Here is a 17,490-nt window from a genome sequence, read left to right on the forward strand (position 1 = left end):
GTCACAATAAAAAAATTTGCTCCATTTTTCTTTTAAAAATAAACAAATTATAAAAGAAAAGATTTTCCTCAGGTATCTAAAAATTTAACTAGATACACATATAAGTAATTTTGTTAGATTATCAAAATAATTATATAGGATGCTCAAATTGATTGCTAGACTGTCAACATTTTTTGCAGTTTTGCTCTCATCATGTTTGACTTTCCTAAATAAGTATTCTGATAGTTCAATAAAATGATTTTCAAATCTGTGTCTGTCTCTAAATTTTTAGATATTTCAACAAAATCGTTTTTTTTTTCGTGCATTATAGATACGAAATTACTATTTTCATTATATAATTAATTTATTTATATCGTAATTTATTTGATAACATGATTTAACGATCTATGTTTATCATATATTTTCATATTGAAAGGATTCTAAAAGTAAAGCAATATCTTTCTTATACATTTTCAACGCTACGTAATTTATGCGTTCTATTTAATCTTTGAGTTGAGCACGTAATCCTAGCAAAGATAAAATCATCGGATCGATAAAGAAACGGAGCGATCTTGAAATGAATATGCATTGTCCGACTTCGTTACGACTTAAAAAGGCTTTCGAAGGAACCTAGATATTGGTGCAGAGCTTCAACAGGTAGCGACTTCGGCTCGACATTCTTATGCGAATAATTTATGAGTCTGGATGCTTTTAGCGCTATTTGCACAAGTGCGACTAAGTGGAGCGATGAACCCTCGCTTAGAATTTTACGGATTGGATTTTGCAAAGCTCTTTTGTACCTAGATTGATTTACATGTAAAATATCAGCCCTTTTGTACCTACGTCCTGTATGGTTATTATTTTTTCAAAACAAAAAACGCAAATAAAGGACAATAGTTCACCAGTACAGATAAACTGAAAAAAAGTCTGGTTATAGCCAAATATTGAATAAAATAATTTCAACCAAATATTCAAATAACATAACCATATAACATAATCAAATAACATAACATATAATTTTACTTTTATAAATATTTAGTAAATATTATCAAACGGTATTACCAACGATTACAATACTTACTATATATTTATAAAAGTAAAATTATATTTAATTATATTACTTGAACATTTATTTGAAGTTATTTCATTCAACATTTGATAGCTATAACCAGACATTTTTTTCAGTGTAGTTGTACAATATAAATTGAAAAATTGTCTGTTACAGAAATGATCCGGAATGAAATAAGTAGAAATATGTCAACTTGGAATTTTCTGAACATAAAATCCTTCTGGTATCCTCATCACATTTCGTTCATCTCTGTCTTCGTCTTGGAGAAAGAAGATCGTTTTTCGCAAACGTTTCTATTATAAATCGTAAGCACTTGAAAAAGTAATATATGTCGGAGAGTTTATATCTTTTATTGTACTACGATGATATACGAGAATACGCGTCATCGAACGGAACAGGATAATTTTTCAAAGTGATGCACGAAACCGATGACATTACGCTTTAAATGCGTAACTCGACAGATAAAAGAGCCTTTTCACAGCGGTCTCAACGTACAGACATAACAAGGAACTCGGATGGACGATAGTGTAAATCCTTTGTTCATGCTTGTCCCGATGCTTGTCCGTCGTTACATATTTCTCTTGTAACGCTCAATGACGTCTCTTCTTGCAAAAGCGCTCCCGGCTGCTCCTTGCTTTCATCTCCGAAATATATTTCAGCAATAGCGACCGCCCAGCATAAACCCCGCAATGTATTTTGACATCGGCTAAGTCAAAAGGCTAGTCTAACGTTACATCATTTCTCTACCCGACCGTTTCAAAAGATGCTGCGAATTACCATTTCCGCAACCGCTTTCGTTCCGTCAGCGGCGATTGTTACCTTCTCGCGCAATTGCTGTTATCTCTATGACTAATTGTCGACAATTTGAGATAAGAAAAATGTTGAAGGACTTTCGTACAAATCATAAAAAAAAATTATAAAAGCTTTCCTTTTTTGCAAACGATGGAAGATGAATCACTTTTCGCGCATCAAAAAGTCCAAGAGTTCGCTTGTATTTAGTTTGTTAAGGCATTAACAAGATAAAGCTTTCGCAAGTAAATGGCTTACTCTTCACTTTAAAAAGATTTTAATTTCACAATGATTGTATTTCTCTGTTAAATAAGTAAAATATTTACTTAATATTAAATAAGTTAAATATTGAGAGCCAGAAATTTATAAAAGAAAGTGACGAGCAATTTGATGTTAAAGAAAAGAATTATTTCAAATTATTAAAAAAAATGTCATCCATTAACACTAATTTAGATTTTATTATATGTGTGTGTGTGTGTGTGTGTGTGTGTGTGTATGTACATCACTCACTTATTTCAAAAGTAACACAACTATGAAAATGTGATTTTCGAATTATCATAAATGAATTAAGTAAATATTATCCTATCAGTTATCAAATGTGAACTAACTTAACTTCATAAAAAAATTATCAAAATATTACAACTCGTAAAAAGAGTGACTTTTTCAAGAATTATAAAGTAAAAATAATAAAAATATGACATTTAATCGTGTTAAAAAAAAATATTCTTCTTGTCGACGTTATGTGATTACAGTCAATAATTTTTCGTTATGTAGAAAAAGTTTTCCCTTTTCTAGGAAACTTAATTTTTGCATCACTTTTGACGGGAGCAATATTCTTTTTATAATATCTTATAATAACTAACAACTAAAATGACAGAGTTAAAAGAGTTTCGCTACAACTCATATTAAGTTTGCATTTTTTTATAACATCATCAAAGTAAAAGCACCAATATTTCATACTGGTATTCACAGCCTTTATTACGAAAAACAAGCAAACTCACTACCTCTATTTCGATTGTTCTCGGAAATCAATTTGAGTGTTTTCCATTATATGAGAGAGAAAATATTAAAAAAGAAATCTTCAAACAGAAAATCCCATGCGATATGCCTCGAAGCATATTTAATATGTATGTATGATCAAGTTTTACGTTTTCCCAAAAATTTCCTCAAAATTACAGCTAATTTTTCCTAAATGAAAATATGATCCGACGTTTTTTCCATTTTGACTTGTAATCTTCACTGCTCCAATTAATTTTCGTATTAAAAATTTTATAGGAAATATATTTGTAATATATCTGCAACTAAAATATATTTGTGTAATAATTATATTTAATACTGAAATATATAATATATTTAATAATATCAATTTAATATTTTTAATCATTACATTACTAGACGTTCATTATTTCCAGTCTTTTCGCTTTTTTATGTAGATTTGTATTTTATTTCATAATGATAAATATAATAAAATTATATAAATTAATTAAATCGTTCTTTTCTGGTAATATTAAAATCTTGTAATTATAAAATAAGCATTAATAATTAATTCATATCTACATAATTGGCTATGTAGTTCCGTGACGGTGTAACGTATAGAACATAAAGCAAATAGATAAAAATAGCTATCTCTTATGAATTATGAATGGATGAGCGTGTTACAATCTGATTTATGGTGAATGAAAGATACGGATATTTTTATCGGAGATAGCGACGTGATAAATTTCACGCCCGCGGCTCTGTAAAATAAAAAGTATGACGTTCGCATCGATCATACCCACCCTCGCGTACATGTAATGCTACTTAATGCTAGCTCGGTTAATCAAATCGGAAGAACGAACTTCGAACGTAAATGCGGTTGCGGTACGTTGCGTGACGTACATATATCTTTACGTAGGTTTAAAATACCCATTCAGTTGTCGACGAGTAATCAAGAAGCATTTGACGCTTGTGCATAAAGTTTTGAGAAAAGAGATCTACTTTCGCCATATATATTCTCCGAGAGTTCTAAGTAGTAATAAAATCCCAGTTAAGCGAGTGACTTAACTAAATTAATGATAATGAGATTCATTCAGGTTATACTTTGCCTTTAGAAGAATGCAATAAGAAGTTTAAATTAAAACTTAAATTGAAAACGAAGTATATGTGGGTCTGATTGCAAAAGTTACTACAACACAAACAATAATTGGCAGTTCGATCGAAGATAAACTTCTGAAATTTCAATTTTGGGCAAAAAAATTAAAAATCGATGATTTTCACGATACTCAGAGAAAGTGGAAATTAAATTTGCCGAAGAAAATGCAAACTCGTCGAATAAAAGTTTTGAAATTTTCGAGAGATGAAAATATAGAGTTTGGTAACGGATGTCCCACAAGAGAACGAAAGAGAAGGGGAAGAATGGTTATCCAATTTCCCTTAAGCGATCGATATTTATTTTCAATATGTTGGTAATAATAACTTTGCAACGCCTAAAGGCATATATCTCCGAGGCTTCTTGCAAACAACAGTTATAAAGTGGTATAATAAATATAAAATAGAACATTTATGCAGTCCATAAATTCTAAATATTTCAATAATTACATTCAACAGAATACACAAAGTATGTCAGACATATTTTTCCTTATAGATGTCTCACACAAACAAATTTTAAATGTAATCTTTATTTTGATATATTAAAATTTTAACATTTTTACGTTGTAAATAACTAAAGCTATATAAATTCTTGAATATTTTTGTACAATTTCTCAAAAATTAACAGAAAATTTTATTTCTATTTTACAAATTGCCAAAAATTATCTCGTAATTTTTAAACTCAAATACAAATTCGGCAAAACAGTTTTATTAAAATCGTGAAACAAATTTTCACTTAAATACATGATGTAAATTCAGTAAATCATCGTTTGCGAATTTTCGCATTAATGGTGGAGAGGCTTGTCATGCTCTGGCAGCCCTTTCCTTTGGAGTAAACATAACGCTTTACCGGCGACATAAAGCCTTATCATCGCAATTCGGCGTGAACTAAAGATATTGACAACAGACGTCCATCGTTCGTACGCCTCGTTGTGCCGGTTCGGCACTAATTACTGGGATACATTGTCAATACTTTGGTCGATAGTAAATATTGATGATCCGAGAGACGCTTTACGACAGGCGTCGGCGGGCTCAAGTCTCTAACTTTGACGAAGGAGGATAACTTTTGCGAAACTAGGTCTATCTGGTTGGGGCATATATCCCAGAGGCACGATGGGGCTCTCTACGTGCATCAGCACGCGGTGGTGCATCTTCATGCTCAGTATATCACATAGGAAAGAAATCCCTGAAGCTTCGGCCGCCTTTCCGGTTTATATAGCGACCTTCATTGTACCCCCAATCGGCCGCCGAGATACAGATATCGGTCGGGAAAAAGATCACCGAAAAGCGACACATTCGGAAAGCTCTCGGTCGTTTAGCTAGACGAATACGTTTTCTTGATGATATCGCATCTGTCACTCCCTTGGGATTGTCCGTATCGATCTCGACAGCTAAGAGAACGAAAGCTGTTCTAACGAAAACACGGATAAAGTGAAAACAAGATGCCCTATATATATAATACTTAACGAATAATTGAAGCCATGACTTTGCACAAATATTTATACTTCTCTGGCCAACATCCTTTCTTCCCTTCTTCTATCGCTCTCTTTCTCTTTCTTTCTCTTTCCCCTCCCTGTCTTCCTTGTTTATAAATTATTTATAAGATATCTAAAAAAATTATTCATAGATGAGAACTCTTTCATTCATGAATTTTTTAATCAAGAAACGTTAACATGTTAATATAATTATAATTTTAATTTTGTAGAGTATAATATGCAAATTATATGTATATTCCTTTAAAAATATACGTATATCTGGCGTGTACAAATTAATAAGAGCTTCCTTATAATTTCTGGGTGGTAAATATTTGGTATCATAACAATAGAGATATTAAATTATTCATGTTTATTAAACGTTAAGACTCTTGACGTTGAAATGATAAGAAGCGTTATTAGGTTGCCCAATAAATAATGTTCCGTAAAGACAGAATTCCATAAGATAGAATTTCGATATTGCAAAGCTATTCGATAAAGCAAGCTATAGTCAATTTACGATAATTTATGATTTTCAAGAGACGAATAGCAAAACATATAAAAATAAATCAACAAAAAGAGCATTTAAAGTCCAATAGTAAAAGATGTTTGCAAAGTTATTATTTACCTGCTTTATGAAAAACTGCTTTTTAATATATACGTGTATAAAACATAATTACTTCATTATTTATTTTCACGATAAATATATATGTACGTACTGTTTATTACAATGAAAGACAAACTCATTATTATGCACAGCTAAGATAAACAAGTTCCTTATTTCAAAAATGAAGAAAAATTTCACTGTCCGGGAAACTGAACTGAGATGCACTCTTGATGGCACTCTTTCTGACTAGTTTCTTCGTTACACGTAACGCTAAAGAAGCCTCTTCTATCGAAAATCTCTATCTCCATTCACATTCTCTCGCTCCATTTCAGTAGCTCTCTAGTCTTCTTACTCTTCTCTCTCTCTCTCTCTCTCTAATTCTCTCCTTCCTAGTTTCTAGTGCTCTCTCTCTTTTACTTGAAAGTGGCGTTGTTGGCACAACTCGCTTCCAAACAGGAGATGAGCAATTTTCCACCCCTAAAGGTGACGCCGTGTATATCGGTAGTTCTCAGCGAGCTTGACGTTGTCGTTCAAAAGAGCAAGTAAATCGACACAAAGTTCGATATCGTTCCGCGAAATGCAGCATTAATTCTAAACTGCTATGGTATTCGACGGGAATACCGCACGAAACTAAACGATTCTGTGTGTGTCGAACTCTCTGTCGTAATGTGGCTACAAATCTTCATTTTCATCATTATCTTTTTTTCAATTGATAAAATCATAAAACACATGTTTGAAATCCATATCTGATAATTCTTGATTCTCTCCTATAATAGTAAAAAAACTTAAGACGTAAGACTCAAGCAATAAAAAAATCAACATGTTAAATTCGCTATTGCTCACTTATAATCTTACATAATTTCTACTGTGATTGATCGATTCGCTTACTGCTTAAGTCTTACGTTTTAAGTTTTTCTGTGTGCGATGGTCTTTACCGGATATTACATACGATGACTCGTTTCCCTCGCAGAAATTAAATATTTAGCTATAGATATACGCTACATATATGTACGAAAAAAAATGTATGATATAATTCAAGATGACGAAGTTGCTTGCTACAAAAAAACATCTCAAAAATTGAAGAACGTCCATTTGTCAACTGCGTGATGGGGGATCTATTCTTTTATGTGCACCTTATTACAGTAGCTACAGCTTAAAATAAAACAAGTAATGACGAGGAAGAAGGAAAAATGAAAGAAACGTGTTAGAGAGGTCTGAGAGAGCACAGGTGAAAAGAACGAAAGTGTTATTTTTGCAATGATACTACAAGTAGAAAAAAAAAGTAAGTTTCTGTAAAGATGCTTTGTAAATAGATCTCTTATACGTAGTGAGAATCATAATTCTTTGAAAACAGAAACTCCTATTCCCTTGGTATTAAATTTCTAATAATTTCAAAGCGGAAAAGAGCATTGTTATTAAAATAACGTTTTAATGAGAGACAAGACAAGAGTCTCTCGATAAACGATTGATTAATGGCGTACTTGAATTTCCTTAACATCCGTACTTGATTGACGATCGTTAATGAACGTCGATGCAATCGGAACTGAATTCGAGAGGGCATTTAACGGACGTAATCTGCTTGGAAGAAGAGATTGGTGAAATCAAGACTTTACTGCTGACAGCATCACTTTTCTACGCCGGCTTTTCTCTCCGTAGATACAGTTCGTAATCCTAACTAGTTAATGCAACGACGTGTTCAGATTATTAAGATTTCTGGATTTCTAAATCCTCAGATAATCGACCACGCATATAAGAAATTAAAACTAATTATTAAGAAAAATAGTAACAAAATAATAAACAGTATAAATAGTAATAAAATAATAAACAATGAGATTAAGAATATTAAATATATATGTACAAATATTAATAATCATTATCACGATAATTTTCAAACAAGTTCACCGCGAGAACTACAGAATTGTTTACTTCATTATTAGTACATCAACCTCATCTTTAGTACTCGTATCGCATTCGTGTTTCTGTCAGGTATGCAGGTGTTGCACAATAAATCTAAATAATCCGTATACTTTCTGGATGTTTCTTCGATTCTCTGTTTGTCGTCTGAACGGAAACACTTTTGACAGGGTTCGTTCCCCCGTCGTGCTGTCGCCTTTAGAGTTTGCCGTTTTACGTAAGACCGGAAGTAAAACGGGAGAGCGAAATCACCTGCTGCGGGCGATGGGAGGCGTGCCATGGCACGTTAATCGTACTTTAGCGAGAGACTCGTGGGACGCGGCTCGCGGACAGCGGTTCGTTCGTGTCGCCGATTGAAATATATACCATCGGAGATATCCTGGGACCGCAAGTGTCCTGGGATTCCCCTCCAAGTCTCGGTCGAGTCACAGTGCAGAAGTCGCACCGAGGTCGATCGACAAATAACACCTTCGTATCCTGCAAACGTACAAAGACGGATACGGCACGAGTTTATGCACGGAGTTGGCTCCCATCGTCAGAGCTACGTGCCCGAGAACGTAGCCTAAAGGTACTCCAGGACGATCAATACATTCTATTGTCATTGTGCTACGGCGAACGCTATACTGAAACGCGAACAAATATTGAGGAATTGTCGAGACGTTCGGATATTAGCAAGACGACGTGTGACGGGAGTTAAAGTATTTTTCATGTCGACGGTAAGTGACGATGGCTAAAAGATGATGTATTGGTTTATTGATCGGGTTTAGCGAATTTCTAAAGATAATCTGTCGTTTCGAACACGCGAGAATCATCGGAGAATACTCATCGAAATTTTCCGAAAATTTACTAATTTAATGAATTTTATTTTCCGACTATTTTCGTGCGCTTCGCAACTTGCGAGAGATTTTTTTGCTCCTTGAAAAGTAGTACGAGTGAGTGAAAATGAGAGATCTCCCCGGTTCCGGATCTCTGAAAATGATCCTGTTCTCACGACCAGAAACTCTTGCCTCTGGATGTCAAGATCGGGCTAAGTTTGACAAGTTTTGTTCCACGATTTCATTCACCGAGACCCGCGTCACACAGTTCGGCTCGCGCGTACCACACGTCGGGAATGTAAGCGGTTGACGACTTCGGACGGTAAAGTTTAAATCCTTTCGCCAAAGGTATTTTCTTTTTCAATATTTTCTCTTCCTCGAGATATACTTCTCGGCGGGACGTTACATGCGGTTCTAGCAAGCAGTGAAACTTCTATTTTCTCGAGAAACGATGAAAATAATCCATGAACATTCTCAAAATTGAGTATTCAACATTTCTATCATTCCGTTTTAAGATCGCGAGTCTAATAGACGCACGGCGTATATCTATCTTTATCTTTGAAAGCTCGATAAAGGAAGGGTTAATTTAAGTAGAGTCTGACATTATTATTACGTCAATTATCCCGATTGATTATTCTATACTTTGCGCAATGATCTTTATTTGTTATCTTTGTAGCCGATATAAAGCCCGTATATTTTATCTATGTTTTTTTTATCACATCCTTATAATTTTATACACATATGCAGACAGGCTATAAAAAGTTAACTGTAACTTGAAGCTAATAAATAGGCACTCGTTCTCTTTTTTTTTTTTTAGTGTTCTCTCGTAGCAGCTGAACGTTCTCAAAGAAAATATCAGCTTTATTGTCACTTCGGGCTTTGATAATATTTTGAATAATTTGAATAAAGCTACAAAGTAATTAAACTAGCTGTTATAATAATTAATAATCAAATAATTAATTAACCAACACACTCGCAATTTACATATTACCATTTTCCTCTATTTTACATTTCGTATACTTTTTTGTACACGTTATCTCTTCAAAAACCAGGAAGAGAAAAAACCCAACTCTTCCGGTGCGCGATCGATACGTAAAACTTTTTACTTTAATCACTTTAAGGTCGGGGAAAATGTCATGTCAAGAGGAAAGACCTTTCACTTTTATTTTATACCCACAATATATATGTACATCATGCTCGAGCTCAGCTCGCGATACAATTTATCGTTTAACCTTTAATCGAATAATGTAGAAATTAAGCGGTACTTAACACTCCACTGGTTAGGAAAATAAGTCGCAATAACGAAGTTAATTCCTCGTTTTGCTCGCAAGGCAGACTACAGATTCGCGGGCTATTTGAGGCCGCGCGAGAACTTAATAAACAAGATCCATTTCTTCCACTTTTGGTTTCGACGCGCCCGTTAATAATACCTTAATCATTGCACAAAATGGAACAACATAATTGTAAGACAGGGAATAAATAGCATAATGATAGCGAATAAAAGGGAGACAAGAAAGCTCCGACATTAATTCTATAAAATATAATTAACAGTGTCTACGAAGGAAATTATTTCAATATTCTGAGTAACGTAAATGTATATAACTTAATTATTCGTATTGTGTCAAATACTATTCTTTTCTTAGCATTGTTTGCAATGTTATTATAATAAAAAATTATTTTATTTTGCAATATTAGGCGAGAGAAATGGAGCTTTTCATTGTTTGCGTATCTTAAAATGCCTATCGTCCGATAAAATTATATAAAGTAGAAGCATGTATAAAACTCAGCTACCCGAGATAACACGAATTTTTGAAATATAAAGCATCGTGAATATGGAATTATACGTTATAGCAAATAAGATTTCTCTAGTGTATTTTCGAAGGGAATTTATACACGCGCATAAATATTAATACAATATTTAGCGTTACGCGCAAGCATTGTTATTGTGGTGAAGTCCTTTGTAAAGTTGAACGCAGAATCGGAACAAAAGGCAAGTATAGAATGTCTGACGATTCGCACCGAAATAATTTAACAGCTTCAGTGCGTCATGCCAGGAAAATATATGGTTTTCTAAAAATAACGAGTAAAAAGTAACGATTTCAAGTTATCATTTCTATACCGAGTTGACAAAATAAATTTTTATAGATCAGGAAATCCACCTATAAAACTTTAAATTTTGTATCAGCAATCAATTCGTATTATCAGAGTAATCCTTTGCGACCGATAATTCCATAACGCGTCGATTGAATTGCGATTGGTGGCTTGTATATTTTTAAAAGACAGATTTATCCGCAACATATGAATTCACGGAAACTCTGATGTGAATATAGTGGCAAATGCCGGTATGACAAAAAGCAATAATACGATTTTCTTCTGGCGTAAATTAAAAAATATATTTTCGAAAAACACGAAAATACATTATGACCAAATAGAATTCAATTCTCACAAATGTATTCGTTATTATCGTGTTCAATACGACAGCTAAATATAAATATAAATTAAAATATATGGTTCTGGAGTCACGAATCGTATCAGCTCTCAATTAGATAAATTTTCATTGTTCGCAATGAATTGCTCTTTTAACGAAATTTGTCTGCATTTTATTTCATTACGTAATAAGTTTTCATAATTGGGAAACAACGCAAATATTCCAAAGATGCGAGGAGTACAGTTGGCCGTTTAACGTTAAATGATTTAGCTGAAAAATAAAATATCAAAAGTGCAAAAAACTAATGGGATTATTTATTTTCCAATTAATCACGTAGTCTTCGCTTGGTGAAACTTTCGTCTGAAATCCAATTTGCGATGTTGAAAGCGGAAGACAAATGCTTCGAATGAACTTTTAGTCCAGAAAACACGTCGAATTAAAATTGTGTTCGATAAATGAGATGTTGTAATCAATTCGCTATTATTTATTTGTTCTAACACCGCTTGTAGGAAAAGGCGAATTACGTGAGAAACGTTGAAAACTTTAGAGAAACGTGAAGTCACATCGCAATTTGTCGCTTCAACTTGCCGTAAAACGTGCTGTCCTAAGAAATAAAACTTTAATATACGCGATTAAGGTTCGGAAACTGCACGGGGTAATATGCATCTAGCAGAAAACAGCCGGCGCACTTTACGTGCACGCAATATATATATCGGTATACACACACACACACACACACATATATATGCACATACGTATGTAAAGTAACCTGGTGAGAAGGTGGAATATTAATGAGTACAAAAGTGGAATCGTTGCAAGCACCGGAATTCGTTTCGTTTTACGGAAGTACGCGGAAATGGAACTGAATCCGCAAATCTGAATCTAATTCGATAAATAACAGTTTTTTCACGATCGCTTAAAAAAAAAAAAAAAATCATTCGCGGTAAAATTCGCTCCTGATTCGTTACATCGAAAATCTATACACGGTGTGTGTTATTTGTTTTAGAATTCAAAATTGTTTAAAAAAGAAATATAACATCTTATCTATAACATCTTAATATTAGCTAATATTATATCAATTATATAATCCTTTAATAAGAGTGACGAGATTATATTGAAAATCGATACACTGAAGGGATGAGAGTTTGATATTTTCAGAAAAATGATATTTACTAACATGATATTTTGATATCCCGCGATTAAAATAACTGACATTTTTCTTAAGTTGTTTATCACTCGACGATGGAATATTCTCCGATTCTTACGTCACAGTATTCGAACAATTTTTGTACATTATTGAAAAAAACAATACAACGATCAATACAAACGCTTTACGTACCTATGTCCATCAAATGGACCTCACCAAGATGTCGTGCGGCGTAAAGGTGAAGTAATCCGAAGGCGAGCTGCATCCCGGTGGTGAGCAACAGGGCGAGAAAACCGGCTGCGCAAACCAGCCAGCCCCATCCACCCTCTGGATAGAAATGCGCCCGCATACCGGCGACGTCTATCCCTGATAGAAAAGATTATCCTCTTTATAATTCAGAGATAAATCGCGGAATCGCATTCGGATACTGTCGAATGTCGATAATAGAATATCTCGCGGCAAGGTTGGATTTAGCATTTTAAACTCTTAATAGGAGATTTCTGATATATAATATGAATGAGAAATTTGCAAAGTGATTTAGTAACTTGTAGTAGAGACCATGAGTCAAAAAAGTAATATTTCATTATCATTTTAATTTCCTAATTTATAATTAATTTATATTCATCGTTATCACTAATATATTTATGTAATATTTATTTACTTACTTAAAAGCCATATGATTTAAATAATTTATTGGAGTAATATTACGTACAAAAAAAGTGAAAAAAATACAAAAAGAAAAAAAAAGGAACAACACTGTTATAGATGATATAATTTTATTCATTCTATTATTATACTTATTGAATACTCAAATATGTATAATTAATCATATATAATTTTGCGAAAGAGATAAAAGAGAGACACATATTATACCTGTACGACGAAGTGCGGGTACACAACGATGCAGACTGCGTAGATCGCTCAAAACCCAATTCGTATTGCCACCTATGGTTTCATCGTCCATGTAACGCAGACGAGTGTCTGAAAGAAATCGTGAATTAATCGTGAAACACATCATTCGTGTAATTATTCAAGTATCTCTATATATTTTCTGCCTGGAATTGAACAAAAACGTGGAAGCAAAAGAGCGTTTTTAAATATAACTTGTCGAGGAAACCGTAGTTGGTTCACATTGAACGGTATCGTTGGGTTCGGAAATGGGTTCGTTGAATTGAAACACTTAATTCCTGAAATAATACAGCACGTGAAGACATTGAACTGCCGTATAATGGGAAACGACTGTTCGGTTACCGCGACGACGACACCTGCGGCTGGCAACAGCAGCGTTTGCATGAGACAGAGTGTGAGATGGGTAAGAACCAAGAAGAAAGAAACGAAGTGAGAGATGGTAGGAAGGAAGGAAGAGATGACGGTCAGGTAAATGCATCTTTGAAAGAAATGACGAAACTTCCGTTAGATTGAAAAAAGTAACGTTGGGCACGAAGTCAAAGAGCGGGTTACGAAAGAAGGAAGAAAGGTTGAAGATCGTGAAATAGGCGTGACCTTATTCGTAAAAAATTATGAATTCAGAGTCAGTTTCTGATCGCGGGAGAAGATATCTAATTAAATTTATGGCCGTGTTGCGTATGCGCTACGCGAATCCAAACTTTTCCATTAGCGGCGTTAAATGTTAAATACCTTTGGGTTTTGTGTTGCCACGCATATCATTCTGACAAAAATCGAATTTAAGAGTACCGTCGTTATTTAAATTTGAAAATCTAGCGAAGCCATTTTCATCAAATATGTAATTAATTATTTTGTTCGATTAGTTTGAGTTTGATATAAAAAAGATTGATAACATTTTCCCACTTGCCTTCTACAAATTCATAATCATTTTGTCCTCCTCCGGAATTCATAAATATTAAAATTAAATATCGCTCTTTTTTTCATGTAAAAAATTTTTCCTCAATACCTGGAAAATATGTCTCTCTACATTTGGTAATTATTCGCATGCGCGTTACTTGATTTTACATTTCGTTTTATACTAATTTATAGTAATTAAAACTGGGTTTCCGAATGTCTCAGTTTCTAATTTATTCGCGAGTTGTTCTCGTATTATATAACAGTTTGACATCAGTTGTAAATTATCGCACCACCGTGTCAGTATGAGTAAAACTGCGTTCACCGATTCAATTCCGCAATTCAATTTCGAGAAACATGTCCGTAAGTGGATAAGTTTCTACGCAAGCTCTGTTGCGCTTATTAATGTTCGGTATGTAAAACCATTTGGAAGAGATTATTTGCACGATGTCTAGCATTGTCGTCGTTGTCGTTATCGTTACTGTTGCCGTTGTCTTTACTGTTAACGAGAGACGTTACACGTTCGCCTTTAGGTGAGTAAATCAGCGAGAATGAAATTTTCTTCATTACCCGGTACGTAATGAATAAGGTATGAAAGGAGCGCGTAGTGAGGAACGCACGTTCCTAACGCGGCAGAAGGAAGAGAGAAAAAAGATACGAGCGTAGGTATTTTGCCGAAAATGACGTGAGACATAGAAATTGACATAGAAATTGTCGAGGATGGCATCGAGGGCAAAATTACCGTGGGAGTTACGACCTTCTTGATGCCGGAAAAAGAGCGGCACGTTCGCAAGAAATGCGAATTTCTTGCGAACGTGCCGCATCCTTAGTGAAATCACGGTCGCATTTCCGCTGCACGATCTAAACGAAATATCTAAAATACCGCTTCGAGAAGCACGGAGAATGTGCAGTGATTGCCTCAAAGTAAATACGCAAGAGGCTTCGATATATAAAAAGAGGACGTTTTATATCTGCCTCTCTCGAACGTACAAGTAACTTCAGCTTCGTGGATATTTCTATTTCCGATTAAACTTTGTAAAATTTTCGCGATCTTCACTATGTTATCGAAGCCACGTAATAATAAAAAAAAACTATCAATAATATTTTCTCCATTGCGTCATTTATGCTATCATGATTTTGAAGAAATTTAAGCCTCGATATTGTTTGTACTTTTTATAATTCGGATAATAAGAAATTAATAGATAAAAGAATATTGAGTTCTCCTTTTATGTTTATTACGATATAGATGTGAAATTATTGATTCTCTTTTATATAAAAGAAATAAGACTAAAATTACAATTCCGATTGCTATTCGAATTCACCTTTGTCAGTCGAGATTGAATACCGATGTATTCAATGGTTGACCTACATTTATGATAGACATTGTTTTCAACATCAAACACAAAATTTTAAGATACTTCTTCGACAAAGTTAAGTGGAATTGATTCTTATTTTACCATTGTTGTAAGCTTTTCATTTTGTCCTACTTCTTTTATTTTCTGTCTTCATACGAAGATAAAAGAGACAATTAATATTTGAGGAACAACGAAAATTGAAAATTTTCAAAGTATATCAATGTTTTTTACATATAAAAAACCTAATGTATAGGGTAACTTCGCCGCGCTGGGATTTACACCGCAGAAGTCAGAAAAAATAAAAGGAGTGGCGATAATTTTCTCGCAACTACTCTATTAATGTCTTTATGTTATATCAATATAGTGTTACGATTTCAGTTTCTTACTGTTAATATTAATGAAATTATTGCGAGTTGAATCGATTTGTTAAGTAGCACCATAAATTATAATCTACATAAAATGATTACTGTAGGACGTGCAAAAGAGTGGTTATTTCGTGACACACGAATGTAGAAGAATAGTAAAGCATATTGTATAACAAAATACAAATACTTCGCTCTTGTATTCTTTATTTAGTTTGTTGTCTTGTATATCCACCTGTTTGGGATATACGGTATTTTTAGCGGGCGGGATTTATTATTTTTTATGCCCAAAGCATACAAAGTGCGCAGATTAAATTCAGTGCACTAAATACAATAAACGCATTATATGAAATATGTACCTCATAATACTTGTAATACATGTGGGAAGGCTGTAATTATTATTTATTACTTCATATACATATTTATTATTCTTATTCCTTAATAAAACTTTATAAACGCATTTTATAAGTTATTGTGTCATTTTACGTCTTATTTATATGCATTATTTGTAAATTTTTCATGAACCGTATCCCCCCTCCCCCCTTTTCCATATGAGTAGCCATATATTCCACCCCTATGGGATATACGACAAAAATGCAAAGGTTTAAAAAAATTCATTTTTTAATACGAAATATAAATATTTTTTTCATAATAGTAGATAGTACAAAATTTTTACTGATATAGTTCGTTTACTTTAAACATAGTAAATAATACTTAATAAATTGAGTTTTTGATAGGTACGGCATATATTCTGGAATTACCCTACATAAAAAAACAGACTTGCTAAAAGCTCTATACAGCAATTTTCGTATTATCTAAACATATTACTTTAACTATTACTAACAGAAATATTTTCTAAAAATCTCTATACAAAAATTAGAAGAATTTTATAATTTTCTCTGCTATCAATTTATATATATATATATAATATAATTCTGCAAGAAATTAAATATACGGCGCACGAATTGCGACATTATTATAAATTCCGGTTGTGCGAACGTGCTACATAACTTCAGATTCACTCGAATTAATTCAGTTCATTTAATTAAAGTAAATTCAATTAAACATCTGAATATTGGCACAACTTTAATATTGCTTCCGTATAAACGGAATAATATATCTCGCGGTATGTATCAAATTAAAATGTAGTAAGAATAATATTAATTTTGAGATTACGGACGGTAATTCTTGAATTATTTTGCATAATTGGTATTCAGGATATACGATTGGAATATATTTGACTAACTGAAAAGTAAACTCACCGCCGTGATACGAACTTCCACGGTGCGGCGTATACGTGCCATTTTGACCCTCCATACAATGAGTCGGCGTATAGTACTGCATGGGATGTTGCATGTAATTATTGGGAGTGTTGGGGACATGTACAGGATGACAATGTATGCATCTTCGTGGTGTCTCGGGCGGAGCCTGCAAACAAGATGAATTTTCAACGCATTTGAGTGTTGAAGAGACGAGGAGCACAATGTAAAGGCGTTCATGTAGACAATCGCCATGTTTATTATTATTATCACGAAATATTACTCCTCGCTGATGTATTATGCAATATTGCGCAAGATTATTTCTCAAGTTGTTAATAACAATCTACCAGTATTGTACATGAAAATT

General features: G+C 33.5%; 1 protein-coding gene across 1 annotated transcript in view; it reads right to left on the reverse strand.

Annotated features, from left to right (window-relative positions):
* LOC105146192 (monocarboxylate transporter 4) overlaps nucleotides 1-17,490 on the reverse strand; it is an 80,334-nt gene that overhangs the window by 20,251 nt on the left and 42,593 nt on the right. The window contains exons 3-5 of the mRNA XM_011056297.2: nucleotides 17,127-17,292; nucleotides 13,221-13,328; nucleotides 12,540-12,713 (exon numbers count right to left, since the gene is read on the reverse strand). Coding sequence (XP_011054599.2) covers nucleotides 12,540-12,713; nucleotides 13,221-13,328; nucleotides 17,127-17,292 — 448 coding nt within the window. The remainder of the gene's footprint in view (nucleotides 1-12,539; nucleotides 12,714-13,220; nucleotides 13,329-17,126; nucleotides 17,293-17,490) is intronic.

Source organism: Acromyrmex echinatior, chromosome 3 (assembly GCF_024713525.1).
Source record: "Acromyrmex echinatior isolate Ae372 chromosome 3, ASM2471352v2, whole genome shotgun sequence".
In the NCBI taxonomy this organism is placed as follows: Eukaryota; Metazoa; Arthropoda; class Insecta; order Hymenoptera; family Formicidae; genus Acromyrmex; species Acromyrmex echinatior.